The sequence below is a fragment of the Pongo abelii genome, chromosome 2 (assembly GCF_028885655.2).
Source record: "Pongo abelii isolate AG06213 chromosome 2, NHGRI_mPonAbe1-v2.0_pri, whole genome shotgun sequence".
In the NCBI taxonomy this organism is placed as follows: domain Eukaryota; kingdom Metazoa; phylum Chordata; class Mammalia; order Primates; family Hominidae; genus Pongo; species Pongo abelii.
In genome coordinates this window covers 145,502,901-145,530,287 of record NC_085928.1, presented here as the reverse complement: position 1 = coordinate 145,530,287, position 27,387 = coordinate 145,502,901, and the positions used below count along the sequence as shown (strand labels likewise).

General features: G+C 41.7%; 1 protein-coding gene across 4 annotated transcripts in view; it reads right to left on the bottom strand.

The window, feature by feature from the left end:
• PPP2R3A (protein phosphatase 2 regulatory subunit B''alpha) overlaps window positions 1-27,387 on the bottom strand; it is a 184,923-nt gene that overhangs the window by 105,711 nt on the left and 51,825 nt on the right. For 2 of the 4 annotated variants that reach the window (XM_024245015.3, XM_054552663.2), the window contains 2 exons: window positions 17,771-18,037; window positions 677-780 (listed from right to left, as the gene is read on the bottom strand). In XM_024245015.3, coding sequence (XP_024100783.1) covers window positions 677-780; window positions 17,771-18,037 — 371 coding nt within the window. Of the gene's footprint in view, window positions 1-676; window positions 781-17,770; window positions 18,038-21,675; window positions 22,264-27,387 lie in introns of those variants that run through there. The other 2 variants (XM_054552666.2, XM_054552664.2) reach the window with 2 other exon arrangements.

Here is a 27,387-nt window from a genome sequence, read left to right as displayed (position 1 = left end):
CCCCTTAAAGGGGAGTTCTTATTTGCTTATTTCACTGCTGCCAGATTCAAATCCTGAGACCCAAATTTAACAAGTAAAATTGGCTGGGTGTGGGGTTCACACCTGTAATCTCAGCACTTTGGGCAGCCGAGCTGGGAGGATTGCTCAAGGCCAGGAGTTTATGACCAGCCTGGGCAACAGAGTGAGATCCAGTCTCTATAAAAATTAGCCAGGTGTGTGTGGTGGTGCCTCCCTGTAGTCCCAGCTACTTAGGAGGCTGAGGTAGGATTATCACTCGAGCCCAAGAGTTTGAGGCTGCAGTGAGCTATGACTGGGTCTCTGCACACTAGCCTGGGCAAAAGAATGACATTCTGTCTCAAAAAAAAAAAAAAAAAAACAAAAATGAAAAACAAACAAACAAAAAGAAAAACCAAGTAAAACTAATAAACTATCAAATAGTTTTTAAAGAAAGATTTCTGCAGATCTGCTTTACTGGTTTTTAAACAGGTTAGATAAAGGCTTGTGGCAAAGAACTTGTATGTGGGTATAAATGGTTGTAAATCATTGAATTTTCCTTGTTGATATAAACAGTAAAGGGAAAATGTATAAATGAGTAAAATAGGTGACCTTTAGAAAGCATGTCATGAGGGTCACACAATTCTTTGCCTAGCCCCAGAGAGACTGCTCACATACTTACTTTCTCCACATGGCAATGAATGACTGTGCTGTCACAAATCCTGTCTTCTCTCCCCCTGCAGCCCTGAACATGGGGGCTTTCCAATAGAGAGGACAGCCACAGACCTGCAAATAGAAAACAAATACAGGGTAAGCCAACAGGGAATGAAGAGATGACATGGCCAAAGAGAAGATCTTTGTGGCTTTTACCCTTCATGCCACAGTGGATGGAAGAGCCCTCAGGAGAACAAAACTGGAGCATAGGAAAATATATCAACTAGGGTAGATTCAGAGAGAGGCAGAGGGGAAACAAAATAAGAGAACATGTTTAATGAAGAAAATGGAAATTCATTTATGTTTCCTCCAAGTCCATTTAAAGTGATTCCCTCCTCCAACCTGACAGTTAAAGCAACCAGCATCCCTTCCCACCACTTTCTTTTTTCTTTTTTGAGACGGAGTCATGCTCTGTTGCCCAGGCTGGAGTGCAGTGACACAATCTCAGCTCACTGCAACCTCTGCCTCCTAGATTTAAGCAATTCTCCTGCCTCAGCCTCCTGAGTAGCTGGGATTACAAGTGCCCACCACCACACCTGGCAAATTTTTGTATTTTTAGTAGAGATGGAATTTCACCATGTTGGCCAGGCTGGTCTTGACCTTCTGATCTCAAATGATCCACCTGCCTCAGCCTCCCAAAGTGCTGGGATTACAGGCGTGAGCCACCACACTTGGCTTACCACTCTTATAAATTTACTACCTTCTAGAAAGAAAAAGAAATGACTGAATGTCACAGTTGTAATATATGTCCTTCATTCATTCCTTAAGCAGAAAAATACAGCCACCTTTATTACTTGGTCACTTCGTGTTAATATTCCACTACCTATCTCCTTCTCTCTCCTTTGCCTATTATGTTATTAAGTCCCAGGTTCAAGAAGAAACAGAAAATCCTAGACTGCTCAAGAAAACAGCTATCATATCTATTTAAATGGTTATAATTCAGGTAAAAGATGAAAGGTAAAATGCTATCATTTATTTATATATTAGAGGCTACCACAAATGATTACAAAGCCTTAGGAAAGACTGGAAATGAATATAAAACAATTTTAGTACCCTAAAAGGTATTGATTTTTCTTAACAAAAAGCTCTTCCTTTCAATTAAAAAAAAACCTGAAGGAGAAAAAATTCTCTAGGAAAAAGGGAGGTAAATTTAGTAAGAACTCTCTTTCTCATGAAAGTAAAAGGACAATTTTTTTTTAATTGAAAGGAAGAGGTCCCCAAGTCCCAGGCCATGGACACATGGACAGGTACCAGTCTGTGGCCTGTTAATAACTGGGCCACAGAGCAGGAGGTGAAGGGCGGGTGAGCGAGCAGTACCACCTGAGCTCTACCTCCTGTCAGATCAGTGGCAGCATCAGATTGTTATAGAAGAGTGAACCCTATCGTGAACTGTGCATGCAAGTGATCTAGGTTGTGCACTCTATCTAACGCACGCCTGAGGATCTGAGGCAGAACAGTTTCATTCTGAAACTATCCCCCACTCTACCCCCATCCATGGAAAAACTGTCTTCCACAAAGCTAGTCCCTGGTGCCAAAAAGGTTGGGGACTGCTGCTATAAGTAATAATACAATCGTTACTATTAGCAAAGAAATAGTCTCCAAATCATCTCAATTTCTACACACACAGAAAACATATCCCAAATGTGGAACTCTTCAACAAGTCACATTTTGTTATGAGATAAATATGTTATTATTCACATTAGACCCAGGATCTAATGTGTGCACCCTCATCATTCCACAGAGGAAAAGCCTCTCCTCTAGAGGAAGACTAGATGTGCATCCACCTTAGGCTTAGGTGAAGCTGCTCCTGGTGTGAGGCTTCAGTGCACAGGGGACCCCCACAGGAGCCTGAAGAGTACCTAGTCTGACATTAGTTATCCTGAAAGAACACCCAGGCTGCTGGGTTCATGGAGATATGGAAGACAAGATTCAAGCCAAGGGAGGTAAGGACAGGGCAGAAATAAGAGGCTGCTACTGCCAGGGCCACTAAAGCATGTCTGCAAACAGAGCAGAATTTAAGATTTTTTAAGTCCAGAGGTCGAATATCTCATACCTCCACTGGGGTCAAGAATGAGGGAAAGGTGTTGCTTAGCAACCACATGATTTTGTTTACTGTATAAATAATGATTACCAAGGTGCAAAGCTCACAATTAATATACTTTGGCTGTATAAGCTGTTGAATCCACTTTCCCCAATCCCAGACTCTCCTTTCATGCAGAATGGTGGTTTGCCAAGAAAATGCTCTTAGACAGTCTTAGTGATAGGCTAGTGGCAACTACTGGGAATCGTCTGTATCATGGAGGCAGGGTGAATGGAGCCACAAACAGAAGGTGTGTGGAGACGCTGGAACTGGCTTATCAAAGTGCTTCAAATTCTCACCATTAGAGTCATTCATGAATTTTTCAGAACTGGAAGAGATCAGGAATCTTTTAACTTCCTGATCAGAAACACTTTCAGGGGCTGTGTGCTTACCACCTTCTGTGGGGTAACTTCCACTAACTGAGCAAATTTCATTCTCTTACGGTCTTTTCTCCAGAAGACTCCTGTTAAAATGGATATACATCAGCTCATAAGGAGTATTAAGTCTCTGAAGATTAATACACTTATTATGACCCAAAGGCAAAATCCTCAGAGACAGGGTACAGAACAAAGATGTTCTGAAGTAGACTGGAAAAGGTCAGCCTATTGTTCTCATAGTGGGGTACCCTGAGTAGCCAAGTGTTATACAGCAGGACGGTATTATGCCCTTGGAAAAATGACAAAGGGAAAAAATGGGAAAGGCAGAATGGTAAGGGCTATGGACATTACACTCTGACTATTAAAAAAAGTATGCTAGCCTGCATCTGCTTAAAAATCAAAGATTTAAGGTAAAAGAAGCCAGATCAATAAGAACCTTAACAGTAAATGGTATTAATCTGAAGGCAAGAGAATAGCACTTTTATTAACAGAAGAGAGAACAAGCTTTTTCTTGTTGAAGTGTGAAGTGTGAATATTGACTTTTTGTTTTTGTTTTTTTACAAAGGAAGAGAGTGGATAGCAAGTGGGTATACACAGAGATACAGAAAATAGATTTAGGAAACTTATTTTTAGAGGAGAAGGCGAGTCAATATATGGTAATCAAAGTTCTGGAGCAAAGAAAACTTGATCAACACCTACGATTTGATCTAAGAATGGCCAACAAAACAAATAATCCAAAGCAAGGTTGTCTAATGATACACACAGGAGAGGATGATTACCCAATATTTTAATCTTCTTTCAACATTTAAAGATGTCTCAGGCTTGTAATTTCATTTGGCCGTCACGTGATCCTCACATAGACGAGGGTAGTTATTTTTTTAATCCCATTTTGCAGATGAAGAAATTCAGGTACAGAGAGGCTACCTTCCAGGCCACAGGTGTGACGGGTAAAGATGGTGCTATGTCAACCAGAAGACAGCAGCTGCAGGGCTTTGTATGGTTCAGAAAAGAGTCTTATTCTTTTTCCTCAACTTTCTGCTAGAAGTTAAAACTCCATGATGAATCCTTTGGCCCAGTCTCTGAAAAATGCATTTCTTACTGTTTCTCTGTTTCTGTTCCTAAGTTGCTTTCATTTCTCTGAGATTCATTCTCTATTCATTTCTTCTCTATCATTACTTAAAGCTGTGGAAAAACGTACACACTACACACTGAGAATTTAACCAGATGTAAGCATTAAGTTCTTCAGGGCTGTTTGAGGTCTAAGATGAATGAGCTAAACTTCACCAACAGATGCAGATTTCATAAACACAGAGTTTTCTAGGCACTTAAAAACAGATCCCAGTCTTTATAGCTACACTTGAGTGCCACTAAGAGTAAGCGGCAAACTCAAGCTGGTCTTCCAAATAACTTTATAAACTACAAGAATCCATAAGAACATTCATTTATTGCTTTAACAAACTCTCTCCTCCTTACTCCTTAAAGGTTGCCTCTCTTCTCCTTTTCCTATGCCAACCTATAAGAATACGAACAGTAAGTGCCGGAGATGCAGAGCTCACTGCCTGGTACCAAAAAAGACTTGCATGCATAGTAAAGAATTGTCGAAAATAAGGATGACTTAGTGAGTACTAATAGACTGCAATAGCCAAGTAAAAGCTAAATTAAAATAGAATTAGGAGTAATAAAAAGTCTCTGAGGACTGAGGGGATCATGGTGGATGGGAGGCAGGACTTGACTGCAGCTCCAACTTGGGACAGACAGAGCAGTGTGTGGAGGCTTGCAGTGAGAATTTTTGCTCCAGAACAACTGCAGGAATAAATCAGGAAACCTGAGAAGACTCACAGACCCCCTGAAGGAAGCGGACTCTTCCTGTGGGACCCAAGAGGCACCCCAAATACTGTGCTGGTATCCACGGCTGAGAGACCCACAGAGGGTTCACATCACAGGATGCTGTGCAGACAACCCCCAGTACCAGCCCAGAGCCTGGACTTGCTGGGTGGCTAGATCCAGAAGAGAGATAACAATCACTACAGCTTGGCTCTCAAGAAGCCACATCCATAGGAAAAAGGGGAGAGCACTAAATCAAGGGAATATCCCATGGGACAAAAGAATCTGACTAACAGCCTTCAGCCCTAGACCTTCCCTCTGACAGAGCCATATAAGAAGGAACCAGAAAACCAACTCTGGTTATATGACAAAACAATGTTCTTTAACACCTCCAAAAAATCACACTAGCTCATCAGCAATGGCCCCAAACCAAGAAGAAATCCCTGATTTGCCTGAAAAAGAATTCAGGAGGTTAGTTATTAAGCTAATCAGGGAGACACCAGAGAAAGGCGAAGCCCAATGTAAGGAAATCCAAAAAATGATACAAGTGAAGGGAAAAATATTCAAAGAAATAGATAGCATAAATAAAAAACAATCAAAACTTCAGGAAACAATGGACACACTTATAGAAATGCAAAATGCTCTGTAAAGTCTCAGCAATGGAACTGAACAAGCAGAAGAAAGAAATTCAGAGCTCAAAGACAAGGTCTTCAAATTAACCCAATCCAACAAAGACAAAGAAAAAAAAAAAAAAGAAAATATGAACAAAGCCTCCAAGGAGTCAAGGATTATGTTAAATGACCAAACCTAAGATTGACTGGTGCTCCTGAGGAAGAAGAGAAATCTAAAACTTTGGAAAACATACTTGGGAGAATAATTGAGGAAAACTTCCCCAGCCTTGCTAGAGACCTAGACATCCAAATACAAGAAGCACAAAGAACATCTGGGAAATTCATCACACAAAGATCATTGCCTAGGCACACTGTCATCAGGTAATCTAAAGTTAACATAAAGGAAAGAATCTTAAGAGTGGTGACACAAAAGTACCAGGTAACCTAAAAAGGAAAACCTATCAAATTAACAGCAGATTTCTCAGCAGAGCCCTACAAGCTAGAAGGAATTGCAGCCCTATCTTCAGCCTCCTCAAACAAAACAATTATCAGCCAAAATTTTGTATCCAGTGAAACTAAGCTTCATATATGAAGAAAAGATAGTCTTTTTCAGAAAAACAAATGCTGAGAGAATTCGCCACTACCAAGCCACCACTACAAGAACTGATAAAAGGAGCTCTAAATCTTGAAACAAATCCTGGAAACACTCAAAACAGAACCTCTTTAAAGCATAAATCCCACAGGACTTATAAAACAAAAATGCAATTTAAAAAACAAGAACAAAAAACCAAGATATACAGGAAACAAATAGCATGATGAATGGAATGGTACCTCATATCTCACTACTAACATTGAATGTAAATGGCCTAAATTTTACTCCACTTAAAGATACAGAATTGAAGAATTGATAAGAATTCACCAACCAATTATCTGCTGCCTTCAAGAGACTCACCTAACACATAAGGACTTGCACAAACTTAAGGTAAAGGAGTGGAAAAAGACATTTCAGGCAAATGGACACCAAAAGTGAGGAGTGGCTGTCCTTCTACCAGACAAACCTTAAAGCAAAAACAGTTAGAAAAGAAAAAGAGGGACATTACATAATGATAAAAGGCCTTTTCCAACAGGAAAATACCACAATCCTAAACATATATGCACTAACACTGGAGCTCCCAAATTTATAAAACAATTACTAATAGACCTAAGAAATGAGATAGACAGTTTAACACAACAAGAGTGGGGGACTTCAGTACTCCACCGACAGCACTAAACAGCTCATCAAGACAGAAAGTCAATAAACAAACAATGGATTTAAACTATACTCTGGAACAAATGGATTTAATAGATATATACAGAACATTCCATCTAACAACTGCAGAATATGCATTCTATTCAACAGCACATGGAACTTTCTCCAAGACAGACCATAGAAGAGGCCACAAAACGAGCCTCAATACATTTAAGAAAACTGAAATTATATCAAGCACTCTCTCAGACTACAGTGGAATAAAACCTGAAATCAACTCCAAAAGGAAGCCTCAAAACCATGCAAATACATGGAAATTAAATAACCTGCTCCTGAATGATCACTGGGTCAAAAATGAAATCAAGATGGAAATTAAAAAATTCTTCAAACTGAACGACAATAGTGACACAACCTATCAAACCCTTTGGGACACAGCAAAAGCAATGTTAAGAGAAAAGTTCATAGCCCTAAACGCCTACATCAAAAAGTCTGGGCTGGGCGTAGTGGCTCACGCCCAACATCCCAGCACTTTGGGAGGCTGAGGTCTGTGGTTCATGAGGTCAAGAGGTCGAGACCATCCTGGCAAACATGGTGAAACCCCGTCTCTACTAAAAAATACAAAAATTAGCTCAGTGTGGTGGTGTGCACCTGTAGTACCATCTACTCAGGAGGCTGAGGCAGGAGAATCGCTTGAACCCAGGAGGTGGTGGCTGCAGTGAGCCAAGATCATACCACTGCACTCCAGCCTGGCAACAGAGAGAGATTCTGTCTCAAAAAAAAAAAAAAAAAAAAAAAAAAGTCTGAAAGAGCACAAACAGACAATCTAAGGTCACACCTCAAGGAACTAGAGAAACAAGAATGGAACAAACCAAACCCAAACCCAGCAGGAGAAAGGAAATGACCAGGATCACAGCAGAACTAAATGAGACTGAAAAAAAATAATACAAAAGAAAAAATTAATACAAAAAATAAATGAAACAAAAAGCTAGTTCTTTGAAAAGATAAATAAAATTGACGACCATTAGCAAGATTAACCAAGAAAAGAAGAGAGAAAATCCAAATAAGCTCAATAAGAAACAAAACAGCAGATATTACAACTGACACCACAGAAATACAGAAGATCATTCAAGGTTACTATGAACACCTTTACGCACATAAACTAGAAAACCTAGAAGAGATGGATAAATTCCTGGGAAGATACAACCCTTCTAGCTTAAATCAGGAAGAATTAGATACCCTGAACAGACGAGTAACAAGCAATGATATTGAAATGGTAATTTAAAAATTACCCCTCTCCCTCCCCCTCCCCCTCCCCCTCCCCCTCCCTCTCCCTCTCCCCTCTTTTTTCGGTCTCCCTCTCCTTCTTTTTTCGGTCTCCCTCTGTTGCCGAAGCTGGACTGTACTGCCGGGATCTCGGCTTGCTGCAACCTCCCTGCCTCGGGCTCCTGTGACTCTCCTGCCTTGGCCTGCCGAGTGCCTGGGATTGCAGGCGCGCGCCGCCACGCCTGAATGGTTTTTGTATTTTTGGTGGAGACGGGGTTTCGCCGTGTTGACCGGGCTGGTCTCCAGCTCCTGGCCTCGAGTGATCTGCCTGCCGCGGCCTCCCGAGGTGCTGGGACTGCAGACGGAGTCTCGCTAACTCAATGCTCAATGGTGCTCAGGCTGGAGTGCAGTGGTGTGATCTCGGCTCTCTGCAACCTCCACCTACCAGCCTCCTGCCTTGGCCTCTTAAAGTGCTAAGATTACAGCCTCTGCCCCACCGCCACCCCGTCTAGGAAGTGAGGAGCGTCTCTGCCTGGCCGCCCATCGTCTGGGATGTGAGGAGCCCCTCTGCCCGGCCGCCCTATCTGGGAAGTGAGGAGCGCCTCTGCCCGGCCGCCCATCATCTGGGATGTGAGGAGCGCCTCTGCCCGGCTGCCACCCCGTCTGGGAGGAAGTGAGGAGCGCCTCTGCCCGGCTGCCCCGTCTGGGAGATGAGGAGCACCTCTGCCCGGCCGCCCCGTCTGGGAGGAAGTGAGGAACGCCTCTGCCCTGTTGCCCTATCTGGGAAGTGAGGAGCGCCTCTGCCTGGCCGCCACCCCGTCTGGGAAGTGAGGAGCGCCTCTGCCCGGCTGCCACCCCATATGGGAAGTGAGGAGCGCCTCTGCCCAGCCGCCCCTTCTGGGAGGTGAGGAGCGCCTCTGCCCAGCCGCCCCGTCTGGGAGGTGAGGAGTGCCTCTGCCCAGCCGCCCCGTCTGGGAGGTGAGGAGCGCCTCTGCCTGGCCGCCACCCCGTCTGGGAGGAAGTGAGGAGCACCTCTGCCCAGCTGCCCCATCTGGGAAGTGAGGAGCGCCTCTGCCCGGCTGCCACCCCCTATGGGAAGTGAGGAGCGCCTCTGCCCGGCCGCCCACTCTGGGAAGTGAGGAGCGCCTCTGCCCGGCTGCCCACTCTGGGAAGTGAGGAGCGCCTCTGCCCGGCCGCCCACTCTGGGAGGTGAGGAGTGCCTCTGCCCGGCCGCCCTGTCTGGGAGGTGAGGAGCGCCTCTGCCTGGCCGCCACCCCGTCTGGGAGGAAGTGAGGAGCACCTCTGCCCAGCTGCCCCATCTGGGAAGTGAGGAGCGCCTCTGCCCGGCCGCCCACTCTGGGAAGTGAGGAGCGCCTCTGCCCGGCCGCCCACTCTGGGAAGTGAGGAGCGCCTCTGCCCGGCCGCCCACTCTGGGAGGTGAGGAGTGCCTCTGCCCGGCCGCCCCGTCTGGGAGGTGAGGAGCGCCTCTGCCTGGCCGCCACCCCGTCTGGGAGGAAGTGAGGAGCACCTCTGCCCGGCCGCCCACTCTGGGAGGTGAGGAGCGCCTCTGCCTGGCCACTCCGTCTGGGAAGGGAGGAGCGCCTCTGCCCGGCCACCCCGTCTGGGAGGTGAGGAGCGCCTCTGCCCGGCTGCCCCATCTGGGAAGTGAGGAGCGCCTCTGCCCGGCCGCCACCCCATATGGGAAGTGAGGAGCGCCTCTGCCTGACCACTCCGTCTGGGAGGTGAGGAGCGCCTCTGCCCGGCCGCCCCGTCTGGGAGGTGAGGAGTGCCTCTGCCCGGCCGTCACCCCGTCTGGGAGGAAGTGAGGAGCACCTCTGCCCGGCTGCCCCGTCTGGGAGATGAGGAGCACCTCTGCCCGGCCGCCCCGTCTGGGAGGTGAGGAGTGCCTCTGCCCGGCTGCCACCCCGTCTGGGAGGAAGTGAGGAGCACCTCTGCCCGGCCGCCCCCTCTGGGAAGTGAGGAGCGCCTCTGCCTGGCCGCCACCCCGTCTGGGAGGAAGTGAGGAGCGCCTCTGCCTGGCTGCCCCATCTGGGAAGGGAGGAGCACCTCTGCCCGGCCGCCACACCGTCTGGGAAGTGAGGAGCGCCTCTGCCTGGCTGCCCCATCTGGGAAGGGAGGAGCACCTCTGCCCAGCCGCCACACCGTCTGGGAAGTGAGGAGCGCCTCTGCCTGGTCGCCCCGTCTAGGAGGTGAGGAGCGCCTCTGCCCGGCCGCCCAGTCTGGGAAGTGAGGAGCGCCTCTGCCCGGCCGCCCTGTCTGGGAGGTGAGGAGCGCCTCTGCCTGGCCGCCACCCCATCTGGGAGGAAGTGAGGAGCGTCTCTGCCCGGCCGCCCCGTCTGGGAAGTGAGGAGCGCCTCTGCCCGGCCGCCCCCTCTGGGAAGTGAGGAGCGCCTCTGCTCGGCCGCCCCCTCTGGGAAGTGAGGAGCGCCTCTGCTCGGCCGCCCCGTCGGGGAAGTGAGGAGCGCCTCTGCCCGGCCGCCCCGTCTGGGAGGTGAGGAGCGCCTCTGCCCGGCTGCCACCCGGTCTGGGAGGAACTGAGGAGCGCCTCTGCCCGGGCGGCCCCGTCTGGGAAGCGAGGAGCGCCTCTGCCCGGGCGGCCCCGTCGGGGAAGTGAGGAGCGCCTCTGCCCGGCCGCCCCGTCTGGGAGGAGAGGAGCGCCTCTGCCCGGGCGGCCCCGTCTGGGAAGCGAGGGGCGCCTCTGCCCAGCCGCCCTGTCTGGGAGGTGAGGAGCGCCTCTGCCCGGCTGCCCTGTCTGGGAGGTGTACCCAACAGCTCCGAAGAGACAGCGACCATCGGGAGCGGGCCATGAGGACGATGGCGGTTTTGTTGAAGAGAAGGGGAGGAAGTGTGGGGAAAGGAAGGAGAGATCAGATTGTTGCTGTGTCTGTGTAGAAAGGGGTGGGCATAGGAGACTCCATTTTGTTCTGACTAGGAGAAATTCTTCTGCCTTGGGATGCTGTTGATCTATGGCCTTTTCCCCAGCCCCCTGCTCTCTGAAACATGTGCTGTGTCAACTCAGGGTTAAATGGATTAAGGGTGGTGCAAGATGTGCTTTGTTAAACAGATGCTTGAAGGCAGCATGCTCTTTAAGAGTCATCACCACTCCCTAATCTCAAGTACTCAGGGGCACAAACACTGCAGAAGGCCGCAGGGTCCTCTGCCTAGGAAAACCAGAGACCTTTGTTCATGTGTTTATCTCCTGACCTTCTCTCCACTATTATCCTATGACCCTGCCATATCCCCCTCTCCGAGAAACACCCAAGAATGATCAATAAATACTTCAGAAATTTAAAAAAAAAAAAAAAAAAAAAATTACCAACAAAAAAAAGTCAAGGACAGACAGACTCACAGCAGAATTCTACCAGACATTCAAAGAAGAATTGGTACCAATCCTATTGACACTATTCCACAAGACAGAGAAACAGGGAATCCCCCCTAATTCATTCTATGAAGCCGGCATCAACCTAATACCAAAACCAGGAAAGGAGGACATAACCAAACAAACAAACAAACAAAAACCTACAGACCAATATCCCTGATGAACACAGATGCTAAAATCCTTAACAAAATACTAGCTAACTGAATCTAACAACGTATCAAAAAGATAATCCCCCATGATTAAGTGGGTTTCATATCAGGGATGTAGGGATGGTTTAACATATGCAAGTCAATAAATGTGATACACCACATAAACAGAATTAAAAACCAAAATCACATGATCATCTCAATAAATGGAGAAAAAGCATTTGACAAAATCCAGCATCCCTTTATGATTAAAACTCTCAGCAAAATTGGCATACAAGGGACATACCTCAATGTAATAAAAGCCATCTATGACAAGCCCACAGCCAACATAATGCTGAATGGGGAAAAGTGGAAAGCATTCCCTCTGAGAACTGGAACAAGACAAGGATGCCCACTCTTACTACTCTTCTTCAACATAGTACTGGAAGTCCTAGTCAGAGCAATCAAACAAGAAATACAGGGCACCCAATCAATAAAGAGGAAGTCGGCCGGGCGCGGTGGCTCACGCGTATAATCCCAGCCCTTTGGGAGGCCGAGGCGGGCAGATCACAAGGTCAGGAGATCGAGACCATCCTGGCTAACACAGTGAAACCCCGTCTCTACTAAAAACACAAAAAATTAGCTGGGCATGGTGGTGGGCGCCTGTAGTCTCAGCTACATGGGAGGCTGAGGCAGGAGAATGGTGTGAACCCGGGAGGCAGAGCTTGCAGTTTGCAGCGAGCCGAGATTGAGCCACTGCACTCCAGCCTGGGCGACAGAGCGAGACTCCATCTCAGAAAAAAAAAAAAAAAAAAAAAAAAAGAGGAAGTCACATTCTCGCTGTTTGCCGATGATATGATCGTTTACCCAGAAGATCCTAAAAACTCCTCCAGAAAACTTCTGGAACTGATAAAATAATTCAGCAAAGTTTTCAAAGACAAAATTAATGTACACAAATCAGTAGCTCTTCTATACACCAACAGCGAGCCAGCTGAGTATCAAATCAAGAACTCGACCCCTTTTACAACAGCTCCAAAAAACAAACAAACAAACACAAACAAAAAACATACTTAGCAATATACCTAACCAAGGAGGTGAAAGACCTCTACAAGGAAAACTACAAACCACTGCTGAAAGAAATCACAGATGACACAAACAAATGGAAACACATCCCATGCTCATGGATGGGTAGAATCAATATTGTGAAAATGACCATTCTGCCAAAAGCAATCTACAGACTCAATGCAATTCCCATCACAATTCCTATAAAAATACCATCAACATTTTTCACAGAATCAGAAAAAACAATTCTAAAATTCATATGGAACCAAAAAAGAGCCCACATGGCCAACGCCAAGACTAGGCAAAAAGAATAAATCTAGAGGCATCACGTTACCTGATTTCAAACTATACTATAAGGCCATAGTCACCAAAACAGCATGGTACTGTTATAAAAATAGGCACATAGACCAGTGGAACAAAATAGAGAACGCAGAGATAAAGCCAAATACTTACGGCCAACTGATCTTTGACAAGGTAAACAAAAACATAAAGTAGGGAAAGCACACTCTTTTCAACAAATGGTGATAGGATAATTGGCTAGTCACATGTAGGAGAATGAAACTGATCCTCGTCTGTCACCTTTTACAAAAATCAACTCAAGATGGACTAAGGACTTAAATCTAAGACCTGAAAATATAAAAATTCTAGAAGATAACAATGGGAAAACCCTTCTAGACATTGGCTTAGGCAAAGACTTCATGACCAAGAACCCAAAAGCAAATGTAACAAAAACAAAGATAAATTGCTAGGACTTAATTAAAGTAAAGAGGTTTTGCACAGTGAAAGGAACAGTCAGCGAGTAAACAGACAACCCACAGAGTGGGAAAAAGTCTTCAAGATCTATACATCTGGCAAAGGACTAATATCCAGAATCTACAATGAACTCATATCAACAAGAAAAAAATAATCCCATCAAAAAGTGGGCTAATGACATGAATAGACAATTCTCAAAAGAAGATATACAAATGGCCAACAAACATATAAAAAATGCTCAATGTCACTAATGACCAGGGAAATGCAAATCAAAACCACAATGCGATACCACCTTACCCCTCCAAGAAGAACCTTAACTCCTGCAAAACCACAATGTGATACCACCTTACCCCTGAAAAACAAAACAAAACAAAACAGTAGATGTTGGCATGGCCGCAGTGAACAGGGAACATTTCTACACTGCTGGTGGGAATGTAAACTAGTACAACCACTATGGAAAACAGTGTGGAGATTCTTTGAAGAACTAAAAGTAGAACTACCATTTGATCCAGCAATCCCACTACTGGATATCTACTCAGAGGAAAAGAAGTCACTGTAAAAAAAGATACTTGTACATGCATGTTTATAGCAGCACAATTCTCAATTGCAAAAACGTGAAACCAACCCAATGCCCATCAATCAACAAATGGATAAACAAACTGGTGTGTGTGTGTGTGTGTGTGTATATATATACATATATGATGGAATACTACTCAGCCATAAAAAGGAATGAATTAATGGCATTCGCAGTGACCAGGATGAGATTGGAGACTATTCCATGTGAAGTAACTCAGGAATGGAAAACCAAACATCATATGTTCTCACTCATAAGTGGGAGCTAAGCTATGAGGATGCAAAGGCATAAGAATGACACAACGGACTTTGGAGACTAAGGGATAAAGGGTGGGAAGGGGTGAGGGATAAAACACTACAAATAGGGTGCAGTGTATACTGCCTGGGTGATGGGTGCACCAAAATCTCACAAATCACCACTAAACAACTTACTCATGTAACCAAACACCACCTGTTTCCCAACAAACCATGGAAATAAAATTAGAAAAAAAGAGAATTAGCTAACTGGAAGACATGATTAAATCAACTTTTAAATAAACGGTTTTAAGAATAAAGAGGCAAAAAAAAAATACAAACTGACACACTCATGATATCTTTTCAGGTAATTATATACACATCCCCCTCAACTTCCCAGGTAATTATATACACATCCCCCCGCCCCAACTTTTTATTGAGACAGGGTCTCACTCTGTCACCCAGGCTGGAGTGTGGTGGTGTGATCATGGCTCACTGCAGCCTCAACCTCCTAAGCTCAGGTGATCTTCCTGCCTCAGCCTCCTGAGTAGCTAGGACCACAGGCACATGTCACTACACCCAGGCAATTTTTAAAAAATTATTATCTGTAGAGATGGGGTCTCACTATGTTGCCCAGGTTGGTCTTGAACTCCCAGGCTCAAGTGATTCTCCTGCCTCGACCTCCCAAAGTGCTGGGATTATAGGCATGAGTTACTGTGCCTGGCCACGCATCCTCATTTTATAAAAATGCAGTGTTGGTTTTAACTTTTTAAAGGTATGTGCAGTTTACTTTGCTACCTGAGCTGACAATTAAGATCTAAGAGCAATGAACAAAAAGGCTTGGTGCTCATGAATAGAATTTAGGGCTATAATTAAGTATAATTCAGACAAGTTAATCAGACATATATATGTATAATGGCTATTGCACCACATGATTATTAGGTATAAGTAGCAAATTGTTACGTAAATGACGTCACTATGGCTAAACAAATTAGTTTTCTATCTTTTTAAACTTCTCCACGTTATCTGTCAGTTTCAACACTGCTGCTTTTTTCTGATGCCACATACAGACTGATTCTCACTGCACGTAAATGGCAAAGTCGTTCCTCCGGCTCCCCACCTTCCAGAGACCTCTACCCTGCCTTGACTATATTCTTTTTGACACCTCCCTTGAGCACTGTGGAGCCTTTAGGCTTTCTGCTCTCCTCTCACTGAATCTGTGGAGTGCTAGCAGGGCCCCGAGCCACAGAGCAAGGCAGGGCTACCACGGCACAGGAATGGGAGGCCAGATCATAAAGGATGTGGAGGCAGAGCAGTACAAAGACACAGGAGAATGGGCTCCTCAGTCAGCAGTTGGGAATATTCAGAGGAAGAAGGGCTCTCCAGACATGGTGACCTCAGCACTGTACCAGGGAACTACTATGCCCTAATCTGGAAAGTTTCTCTTTGTCTGCTTACCTGAGGCAATCCATGAAACCTTCTGTCTCTTTCACACAACTTGCTCTCATGTTAGAAATACCCTGTTGGTGTAATCTCAGCACTTTGGGAGGCTGAGGTGGGTGGATAACCTGAGGTCGGGAGTTTGAGACCAGCCTGACCAACATGGAGAAACCCCATCTCTACTAAAAATACAAAAATTAGCTGGGCGTGGTGGTGCATGCCTATAATCCCAGCTACTCGGGAGGCTGAGGCAGGAGAATCGCTTGAACTTGGGAGGCAGAGACTGTGGTGTGCCGAGATAGTGCCATTGCACTCCAGCCTGGGCAACAAGAGCAAAACTCTGTCTCAAAAAAAAAAAAAATAAAAATACCGTTGGCATTTATGTAGTTACCATATCACCTCCAAATGCAGATTTCATTCAGCCTTGTTAAATTTTATCTTTTGGATTTACAGCCATAGTTCCAGCCCATTCAGAAATTTTATCATCAGGGTTCTGTCATCTAATGCAATAGCCACCTCTAAAAGAATTGGGTAAGAAAACCCTGAATGCCCTTAAAGAACTTGTAATATATTTGGGTGGCTATTAACTGGAAGTTAGTTACTGTTACATGTCCAGGGAGATGACGTATGTAGAAACAGCACCATGCTAGAAGTTAGACAACTTGTCTCCCGGCATGAACTAGCTCTGTGACTTCAGGTAAGTACTTGTAGAACTGCAGTTCCCTCATAAGTAAAATGGAATGGAAACAGGTAAGCTCTTATTTCTGGAATGAGTTTGTTTTTCATTAGAAGCATCTAGGGTATCAACAAGCAATTTTTAAGAAGGGGGAATGAAGAAAGAGAAGAAAGAATTCCTTTTCATTCACTCTAGTTACATATCATTTAACAGCAATGACAAATGCTCTGTGAGGTCAGAGGTAGGGCAGGGCATGACAAGTGAGGGTTCAGGGACTTCTCCAATAATACACAATGGAAGCTAGGTCTTCAACAAAGTGGATGCTGAGGAGGTTGGCAGGAGGGGAAGCCCACTCTGGAGGGAGAACTCTGAGAGCCCAAATGCAGAGGTGTGCCTATGAGAGGGCAAGAGGGTCACGCTTATACAGGAAAGTTTTAGGCAAGTTTGGAAAGAAACTCTGGGGCCAGGCTGTGGAAGCCATGGAATGCCAGGAAGAGAAGTTTGAGGTTTATCCTGAAGAATGGTAGTTTTCCAACTTTTTAACATTACTCCTGAAAGCAGGGGAACCCTTCTCAGTGGAAGTGTGCACGGGCTCTTAGGTATTCCCACTTGGTCTCCTACTTGCCTCCATGCAGCCCTTAGCCTTCTAAACCCCTCTGCCTCTTGAAGCACAGCCTAAACTACTGCTAAAGCCTGAAGTGTGACCTGACTCTTCAATATTTATGCATAATAAAAATAAAGCCCAAACAAAACAAAGCACTGCTATAGAGGGTGGGAATTCCTGAATATTGCTAAATTGGGAAATGGCATAATCAAATACAATCTGGTGGTTATGCTAAGTATTAACCTTTCTGGGAGGAGGCTGAAGGCACAGAATCAAGTCAGAGTAGTCCTGACATTAGGGGGATAAGATTTTAACTCAGAAGCAGTGGATATATTTGAAATTTCCAAAGACTTGCTTCCTATTGTCAAATCCATTTATTTCTGGGTAAAATGACTGTACTGAGATGGTCTAATGATTCCTTGTCCTGGCATTAGGGCAGTCATGATCAATGGGTGAGACTAAAAATCAGATTCCTATTCAGCACAAGGAAAAATTTTCTAACAAACAAGTATTTAACAATAGACTAGGCTGCCTGGCAAGGTAGAGCTTCTAGTCTCTGAAAGCATTCAAACAGAGAATGAATTTATGAGTTGATGTCTTGGAAGGGATTCTTATATTAAATAGGAAGTTGAAATGGAAGATCACTATGGAAAAAAAAAAAAACAACTCCATGCATGCTTAAAAACAGAGCAAAGAGGCAGTGAAAGGGGGGGGGATCCGGGTTTCTGGAGAAGGGGAGGGGATCAGGGTTTCTAGAAAAGGGGAGATTATAAATCATTTAGTAGTTACATTACCTTTGCAATTTTCCCCATTTCATAAATGTCTGCTTTCTGATCTTCAATATCCATGAAAGCAGTTTCAATTCTGCTTACAGTTTGTTCATGATTACTACAGGTATCTGGGAGTCCTTCAGGAAAGTAGAACCGTGGAATGTTTATGGACAATGGCGCATTCACAACATTATTCACATGGGGAACCGGGGAGAGAGGTCGGGGACTACTTGGAGAGATGGCTGGAGGTGGGAGTGGTGTTCCAGGTTTCTTTTCTGGTTTATTTTGAATCTAAAAGAAAAATAAGATTATGAGACACAAAAAATTTAAACAGTATTCATTTACTGAAAATCCGCACCAGCAATATAAGAAACCACAATCAGAGACAGGAGAGATTAAGGGCTCACTGTACTCTTAAAGGTGGTAAGCATGTTTCTAGGGAATGCTTATCTGCACTAAATTAATTAATTTATTAATTATCTGCCAGTACTCAAGTTTACATAGATTTACGTTTAAAAAAATACATAGGTTTCTCCATCAACTATTTGGCAGACATTTCAAAAGACTCAAAGAGCAATGTTAGTTGATATATTAAAAATCTCGAGGTGTGTTCTCACTCCGTTGGAACTGGATTAATACATTCTTTTTGAAGACAGTTCTTGGTCTTTCTGTGACTTTTACCTCTCTTTCAACAGGCAAAAACAAGTTCCTTTTAAATATATATATCCAAAAAGTATTTGGGGAAGGGGCTCCTTTTACCTTCTCTAGTTTGACTTTGCTGAGGTAGAATTACTGCCAGCCCTTGATGCTGAGAAAATCTTTGATAAGAAAATTAAAGCATTTTAGTTCTGAAATGTCCCCTACCTGGCTGATTTATTTGCCACTAGGGCCATGCCATTTTCTGCAAGATACACATTTATCTTATTTGTGGTTTGCTCCAACAGGCAAAAACCATGGTCATTAATTTCATCACAACCAAACTCCCTTTACAGTTTAATAACTCATTTAGAGTTTATATTCTTCTTCTTTTAAAAAATGATTTGATGTGGCATACTATAAAGAGACACTAGAAAGGTCAGTAAAGAGTGGCGGGGAGGCAATGAGGAAATTAAGATTGCCCATGATTTAGGAAAAAGGGAGGGGAGGTACACCATTATTCGGGTAGAAATTTACCTTACCAATAAAGACTAAATTTAGTTCTGAGATTCTTACCAGAAAAAGCAAAAAAGATTCCATGAGGATTTTCATAGTTCTAATTTCTACTCTTAATTAATGGCCAAACTATCAAGGCTCATGAGCATGGTACTGTATTAGATGCTACATAAAGTATGAAAGATGAACACAACTGTTGACTAGCTAAATATATTTTAATAGGTATTATGAACACAAAGTATTATTCAAATGTTCTTCCTTAAATTACCCTAATTCCATGCTATCTCTAAAGTTTGAACAATGATATATTTGTAAGAAATATATCTATCATATTTCTTAACATATAGGTTTATAACATAATTTTAAAAATCAGGATAAAAATTTTAGCTACCCTTAAAAATGTGAGTTTTATGAAGAGATAAGATTTATTCACATAAATATATGAAAATGGTTAAATCTCCTATTTTTGTCATAATAGCCCAATTTCCCTGTGTAAATATCTGACATTAATACACAGAATGGAGTCTGCTCATATATTAAGACTATTAGGGATATGGAGGCCAGTTGTCACACCATGTCTTTGCTACAGTATCAGGATGTCACCCATATAAAGCAATAGTCAAGGAAGAAACAGAACAAAGGGAAGCGATACCAATGAAACATGAAAAACTTAAAACACTGATGGCTTACTACTCTGTGACCTCAAAATGGTTACTTAACCTTTTGGAATTTCAATAATAAAACAGCAATTACAATGTCTACTTCTTAGAAGGTTGTTGTGAGGATTAAAGGAAATTACAAGATGTAATATAGGTAAAAGGTTCAGAACAGTGCTGGGCAGAGAGCTATCTATCATGTAAGAAAATGAATGACAAGACCAAAGGATGAGATTCTCAAAAAATTAGATGAAGCATAATTTGGCATAATCTTTCGGATTCAATAATAAATAAAATAATCATTTACATATGTAAAGCAATTTGAAGTTTACAAACCACTTTTGAGTTAACAAATTGACAATCCATTTTCAATAAACATTTCTCTCTGCCTTAATGCTAAATCTGTAAATATTACATAGTCCCATAAGTCAATAAATTATTATTATTGTTCAAAGTGTTCTTAAAATTCTAAAGTAAGGCACAGAATTCTTCAGGGGTTTTACCTAGACCATTTATATTCGTGTCATTCCTTTTCCATTATTCTATGCTGAAAGAGATTTGTGAGGTTCAGGTGTACAACCACCAATGTTTTCTGTGGTGTGACATCTAGGGCAGTTATGCCCATAAAATTAAGACCACTGGTGCCAGCAGGGATGAAACCTGAGAGTCTCATGAATACATACTAGTGGGAAAGGTTTAGAGCAAGGTCTTCAATGTTAACTCTATGCTTTGGCATTGACAGAAATAAGTGATATTCAGAACACTGGCTGCCAAAGATTTTATTTGAATGGGAAAATATCTGATTATAAAATATTCTGTTCTGCTTTTCTTAGTGTACTTAACACAGAAAAATTCACTGATAGGCAACTATTAATCCACTGGTCAATTCCGTATTTAATAAAACTGATGTTAATATTTAAAAGGAAAATAACATTAAAATAATGCACTTATTTTGAGCTTTTGGATACTCAAGTTACTTTCTATTGAGTTCTACAGGAGATATAATTTAAACCTTAAAGTAGCTGAATAAAACTGGTAGTTTACAAACATTATGGAAGAAAACATAGTAACATAAATTCTGCCAGATTTACCGGCAAGTTTAGCATCTGCTCACTTTGGATACAGTGGTTTCAGTCCAGTCTAGGAGCAGCATTAGAATATAATTAGCTGGGTAAAGTATTTCAATTCTCGATTTCAGTCTTTCCCTATAAACACACTATCATTTAGAATAGTATCCTTGTGCAATAGCACAAGGATATTATGTCACTGTAGCATTTCCAATATTTGATCATTTTTGACCTACAAAAAAAGCAATTTCATATTTACCCAAATAATTTGAGATTATTCTGGGTCAGAATAACCATAAAACTATGGTTTCTTGCTGGATTTTGGATGGCCAGCATTTGTACAGTCACTGATTTATATTGTAGTCAATGTTAGGCACTTGTTTGGTGAAATACTGCCATAGGTTTTAAGTAAGGAAGTAGGGACTCTGCAAAGTACTCATCATAGGCAGAAATGACTCAATTGCACAGCTTGCTTAAGGAAGACATTTTTAATGATCTAGAAGTAACCACCATTCTTTGTTATCTACATACATTACGACACACACATACACAATTGTCTATATAGACAAATACGTCTTGCTTTAAAAAAAGATTATCAGGATTAACATACTTTTTAAACAAACATTTGTTACAGATGTGTATGCACGCTAATATATAATCTATTGATTCAAAGTGCAAACAAGGCTTTTAATACAGAAATTCCAGTTTCTCAAGGATATTTCTATGAAAAATTCCAGTAATTTTCTATCTAAATTGTAAAATGTTTGTTAAATTGTATTTGTTGTCTCTAAAACTGGATTCCCTCTCTACAAGAAAAAAATGTGAGTACTGTACTCCAGGTCCAGAAGGTCTATTTTTAAACCTGTTGGAATCCCTCTGCAAATAGCTTTCTGCAAATAGCTGAATAGAGGACACACATTAATTCCTTGATCTAATATCAAGATACAAGGGAGCTGTAAAATTATTTGTGAGTTAGTTCACTGGATGGTTTTATTAGTAATAAAAATATTTTCAAAAAAAAACAAAAACAAAACAAAACACCCAAATTTCAAACCTGTGTCTGCTGAAATGACTTCAGCCGCTTCTTAAACCGTGAAGGGAGAACAAAATCACAGCCCCTTGCCAGGAAAGCTAGCTCTCCCCTTAAATCCGGGTCCCTTCGTAGAGATGTTTCTTTGATCATCATCTTTGAAAAGTGAATGTTTACTTCGCAACTGTCCAGTACACTTCTGAAGATAATCAGATTTAGCAAGTTGTCAATCTTGTCAGACAGGAAGGTATTTTTTCTTCTTATCTCCCAAAGAAATGAAATTCAAGCATTGTGCTCTCCCAGCTTCCACAGACCACAATCTATGCTTGTCCTGACATGCAGCTGGTTCCCAAATACAGTCTGTGGCTCCCAATACCTGCTCATAATTTTCAAGTTATAAACACAGCCTGCAATGGGCCTGTTGCTCCTTGTTGGTAGCTTTATGTCAAATTGACCTGCACATGTTGAGAATATGGAGCCTTCTGGGAAAGGAAGCACCCACTACTCTGCGTACCAAAGTTAGAAACATTACAGCTGGACCTAAAAATAGTACCTTCTCAGATAATGCTAACTTCTTAAACTCAGGGTATGTGAGGTGTCAATCCACATAAAGCAGTTTCTTCTCAAACTAGAAGAAAAAGAGTATGTGGAACATTTTCGGCTTTTTCTCTTTAACATTTTATAAAAAAAAAAGAACAGGCTGCTGAACTTCGAATTTGAAACTATTAAGAATAGTTTTTTATTTTTTATTTGAAGGGAAGTAAATATCCAAATCTCTCCAGATCTCTCCAGTCAAAACATGAGGAAAAACAGAAACTTTCATTCTCAAATGGGAATTTACAAAAAGATCTGTTGATCTCAGATTTAAAATCTTTTAAAGCAAAAGACTATCTTAGTTATCGAACATATTTTCTTGAACTGATGATGAACATATTTGAAAATTTGTTCTCAGAAGTATTAAGAAAGTAGAACAATTGAATGCCATAGAAAAGAAGCTTTAGATACATATAAGCAAGTGAAATTTGGCTAAAAAAAGGACAGAAAAGATGATCAAACAGCAATGACATACTACATACTGAATTTGTAAGATTTCTTCCTTTGAGAAGCTTTAAAGAAATCCGTTAAGAATTTTAAAATACCTATTATTTCATCATATATTAAATATCTGCCACATATAGTTATTTGTAAGTGAATCATAAAGTCAAGTCATCCTTTGGTAACTGTGGGGATTGGTTCCAGGACTCTCCACAGACCAAAATCCACAGCTGCTCAAGTGTCTTACATAAAATGTGTAATATTTGCATACAACCTACTCACATTCTCCCATATACTTTAAAACATCTCTAGATTACTTGTAATGCCTAATACAATATAAGTATTATGTAAATAGCTGTTATACTCTATTTAGGAAATAATGACAAGAAAAAAAAGTCTGTACATATTCAATACATATGCAACCATACTGTTTTTCCCCAAATATTTTCCAACTAGATGCAGAACACATTGATACAGAGGGCTGTTTTCTCTCACATTTAATATTTAGATTTCAATATTTATTTTCAATCAACCACATCATTCAATCAGTATTTATTTTCTATGTCTAGAAAATATACACCAAATATTATTAAAACAAAAAAATAGCTTACAACCCTCTTTTACTGAACCTTTGTCTAATTTAGTGGGAATTAAATTCTTTGGTTTTCCACTGTTTCCTACAAATTTAAGTCTGCTTTTTCCCACTGATTTCTTTTCAAGACATTCTGACAACTCTTTCTAATGTATACATTAGGCTTATATGTCTAAAGCTGTGTTTTAAAGAATTTCTTTTAAGTGGCAGAGTCTTCTGTTTACATCAAATTTTATCTGAAAGCTTTTGATATGTACTATGATTGAACGAGGATTACAACTGAAAACCACTGGTCTTATGCTTCATCCTGAGTCTTTCCTTATTTTCTCAATTTTCTCTCTCACTGGGCTTCCATGTTAATTCTTTGAGGTGGGCAGCTTTCCCATATTTTTTCCTTATACTCCCGAATAGAATACTCTTTTTCTCCCTCATTATTTATCTTCTAAATAAAATGTCAAAAAGGTTTGTAGGAATGCAACTAGGCCTTTACACTTACAATTTAATGCTTATTCTATTAAACCACACCTTAAGTTATATTTCCTCTCCTTCCCAACACCAACCTGTGGCTGTAGGTGAGTAGGTTCATTCCTTTCCTGAGAATGCTCCCTTTCCTCAAATTATACATTCTAAATCATCTTTCAAGATCCAACTCAAAATTTAACTATTTCATGAAGGCTTCCTGATTATTTAAGTCCCCTTACTGTAATTCTTAACTTTATATATACAGCACTTAGTGAAATACTATATAACCTCTCTCAAAGGAACTCCACTTAACATATTATCTTATTCAGCCAATGCTCTCCATTTCTCCTGTGAAACAGAGCAACTAATGCCCATCACACACAGATTTGTGGCTAATAGTTTCTCTTACACTCTCATATTTCTTACCTTAGTAGTTGGGTTGTGTGTTTAGTAAGAGTCAGCTGCATTTGTCCTCAGTCTGTTTATGCTGGTTATACTTTTCACAATAATTATTCAATTCATTACATAAACTAACAAAATATAAGTGTGGAAAAGAAAAGCTGTTCTAAAATTTTAAAAAACCCTAAGTTTTAGTAAAAGTAAACTACTAAAAAGATTTTGCTGTAAAATTAGGTAAGGGTGGGATGAAAGAGAAAAATCACTAAAGTTTAGAAGGTGTCTACATTCAAATTGCTTTACAACTATGTTCTCTCTCTAAAGAAACTAAAACTACAAATCAGACAACAAACCTATTATGAGTGTGATTTATCGAAGAAATATGTCACAGAACTCTAAATATGTATGAGACTCATTCTCAGAGAAAAGGCTTTGACCCTATATCAAAAGACATCAGAATAAATTAATGCCTGAGTTAAAATGTTTATACAGACATTTTATAGTACACACACATATAGTTTATGATTCCCTACTATCAAACTCAATCATGTTCAGGTAAAAGGGCTTCTACTGTAATATTTTGTAACTTGATCATTATTTTCCAGTAGTGTCTAAACTCTTGAGGACAAGAGTTTAGATTTTAATTTTATAGTTATTCAATTACTCAACAAATATTTTTATGTATAATCACTTATATGCCAGACACTTTGCTTGATATGAAGCTAGAGAGATGATAAAGATGTGGTCTCTTTCTTACTGCACTTTCTAACACAATGTTGGTCTGGAGCAAAGGACAAGAAATATTTTCGTTTCATTTACTTCCTATAAATCTGCTAAGTTTCAAAGTCAGAACAGTGGTTAAAAGCCTGCCCTGTTGTTATACTCTTAAGCAAGAAAATATTTCTTCATGTCTTTTGATGAGGAAATAATCGGTAAGTTTTGATACATCAAAATGTTTTCCAAAAAATTCAGAGAGGCAAAAAGACCAGGATCCCTAAAGGGCTTAGAAAAGAACTGGTCTGTGGCAATGAGTTATTGACAGAGGAAGACTAGCATGAAGTTGGTTTATTTGCTTTTTACTTATTTACTTGTGTTTGAATGGAAGTATTAGTGTATGTGCTTGGTTTCTGAAAGGATCTGAGAACACAAGTTAGTTTCAAGGAGTTCATGACAACTGGAATATAGCACCAAAAGAACATGGTTTTTAGAGTGGCCTTTTCTAGGAAAAGATCAAACATAGCGGAATTTCACTACAGAGAAATATATGATCTGTGATCTACTCTCTTCGCTCTCTGCTTTGATCACAAGGGAACGTACAATCTATGGGGCTGGAAATTGTAAGAGAAAAGCTGTTTTGGGGTGACAGGTTTCTCCTGGAGGAACTAACCAGAATGGGGAAAAATAGAGAATCATAAACACACAGGTTATAAATTAAGTTTGAGCATGTGGAAAATTAGGAGCTGTGTGCAGTTACAATGGAAAGAGCCATTGTAAAAGTTTTCCGAATGTCTTTCTGGAATAAACTAAAAAATATTTTCTCCTGCTCCCTGCAGCATATAATTAAGTTCATCCTAACAAGCTAGCTGATTACCACCAGTAGGCACTTCCTGCACAGCTGCCTGCATCTCTTCTTGGCTTGCAGATCACTCATGAACTTTCCCTGTCTGAAGACACAGGCAGTTCTGTCTGGACCATGTGCTCAATCTGAGTCTTCAGGATGACAACGATAAGAGAGCTTCAGTAGGCAAGAGACTGGTGCTCTCTGCCGTGGGGGTGATTGGAGCACATCAGTTGTTAATTCTAGATCCAGCTGTCTTGGTCTAGGTCTGGGGTTCCTTTCCTGCCTTACCATTCCATATATCTTTCTCCAGAACAAGCATGCTTGGGCAAGGGAGACAGTCTTTCTCAAAAAGAACCGGGTAGGGTAGGCTGCTAGGCATGAGTTTTACAGGTTCCCTCTGGCAGAGGTATATGGAAGAGAAGCTGGCCTCTCCACTATGACCCTAAAAACTAAATATTTTTTTTTTCTTTTTTAGGATAGCCTCTAATATCCCAAACAAGAAAAGATGCTCCCTTACCCTATACTGAAAGGACCTACAAAACTGAGGAATAAGTTTAAAATGTACCCTGAAGGAAGGTGAGATTGGGTAGGAGACAGAGAATAAAATTGTGAAACACAACACATTCTGTATTTATACAATTCATTCTGTTAGGCTTAGTTTGAAATCCAGGACAGATTTCTTAGAACTTTCTGAACCCTCTTATTATTCCTTGCCCTTCCCCCTTTGAAAACGAAGACAATAGTGATTTATAATATTCTTCCTTTCTGGGGAAATCAGCTACATGGGATATTTTGAGAAAAAATGGGTTGATTACACAGGACAAAGAAAATAATTTTGAACATTTGTCTGAAGAAGTCTCTTATTCTGATTTGTGTATAACTGTTAAGAAACAGTATTATATATGCAATGTGTTGTACCAAAGTAAGTCTAGCCCTTTATTTTTTTGAGACAGGGTCTTCCTCTGTTGTCCAGGCTGAAGTGCAGTGGCATGATCTTGGCTCACTGCAACCTCCACCTCCCTGGCTCAAACTATTCTCCCACATCAGCCTCCTGAGTAGCTGGGACTACAGGCACATGGCACTGTGCCCAGCTAATTTTTGTACTTTTAGTAGAGACAGGGTTTCGCCATGTTGCCCAGGCTGGTCCTGAACTCCTGGGCTCAAGCAATCTGCCCACCTCAGCCTCTCAAAGTGCTGGGGTTACAGGTGTGAGCCACTGTGCCTGGCCTAGCCCTTTATTTTATATATAAACATGTAAATCCATTCAACAGCCTCAGCTGAATGTGGTTATGGAGACTAAGATGATAGCATCAGCTAAGGCCTTAGAGTAGGAAGGGCAGTTGGGATAATGTAGGCAGCAAAGCTACAAAAATCTGAATGACAGAAACACATAGCACAGTGAGGCTGGGAAATCAGCTCAGCAAAGTGAGGACCTGTATTGAGGTGAGTATTAGAAGCAGGTCCAGAAAGACAGCATAGTCACTCTGAAGTGACACCAAAGACAGAGAGTCACTCTGAAGTGACACCAAAGGATTTTGCTCAGAAGATGCTACAGAAAAAAAAGTTACATATCAAAGTGGAGGTCCTGGTACATCATGAAGGTGCTTCTGATTAACAAAAGCCAGCCAGCTGTTTGGAAAAATCTAAATATGTTAACAGCCTGTCCTTGTCCACACAAAAACTTATACAC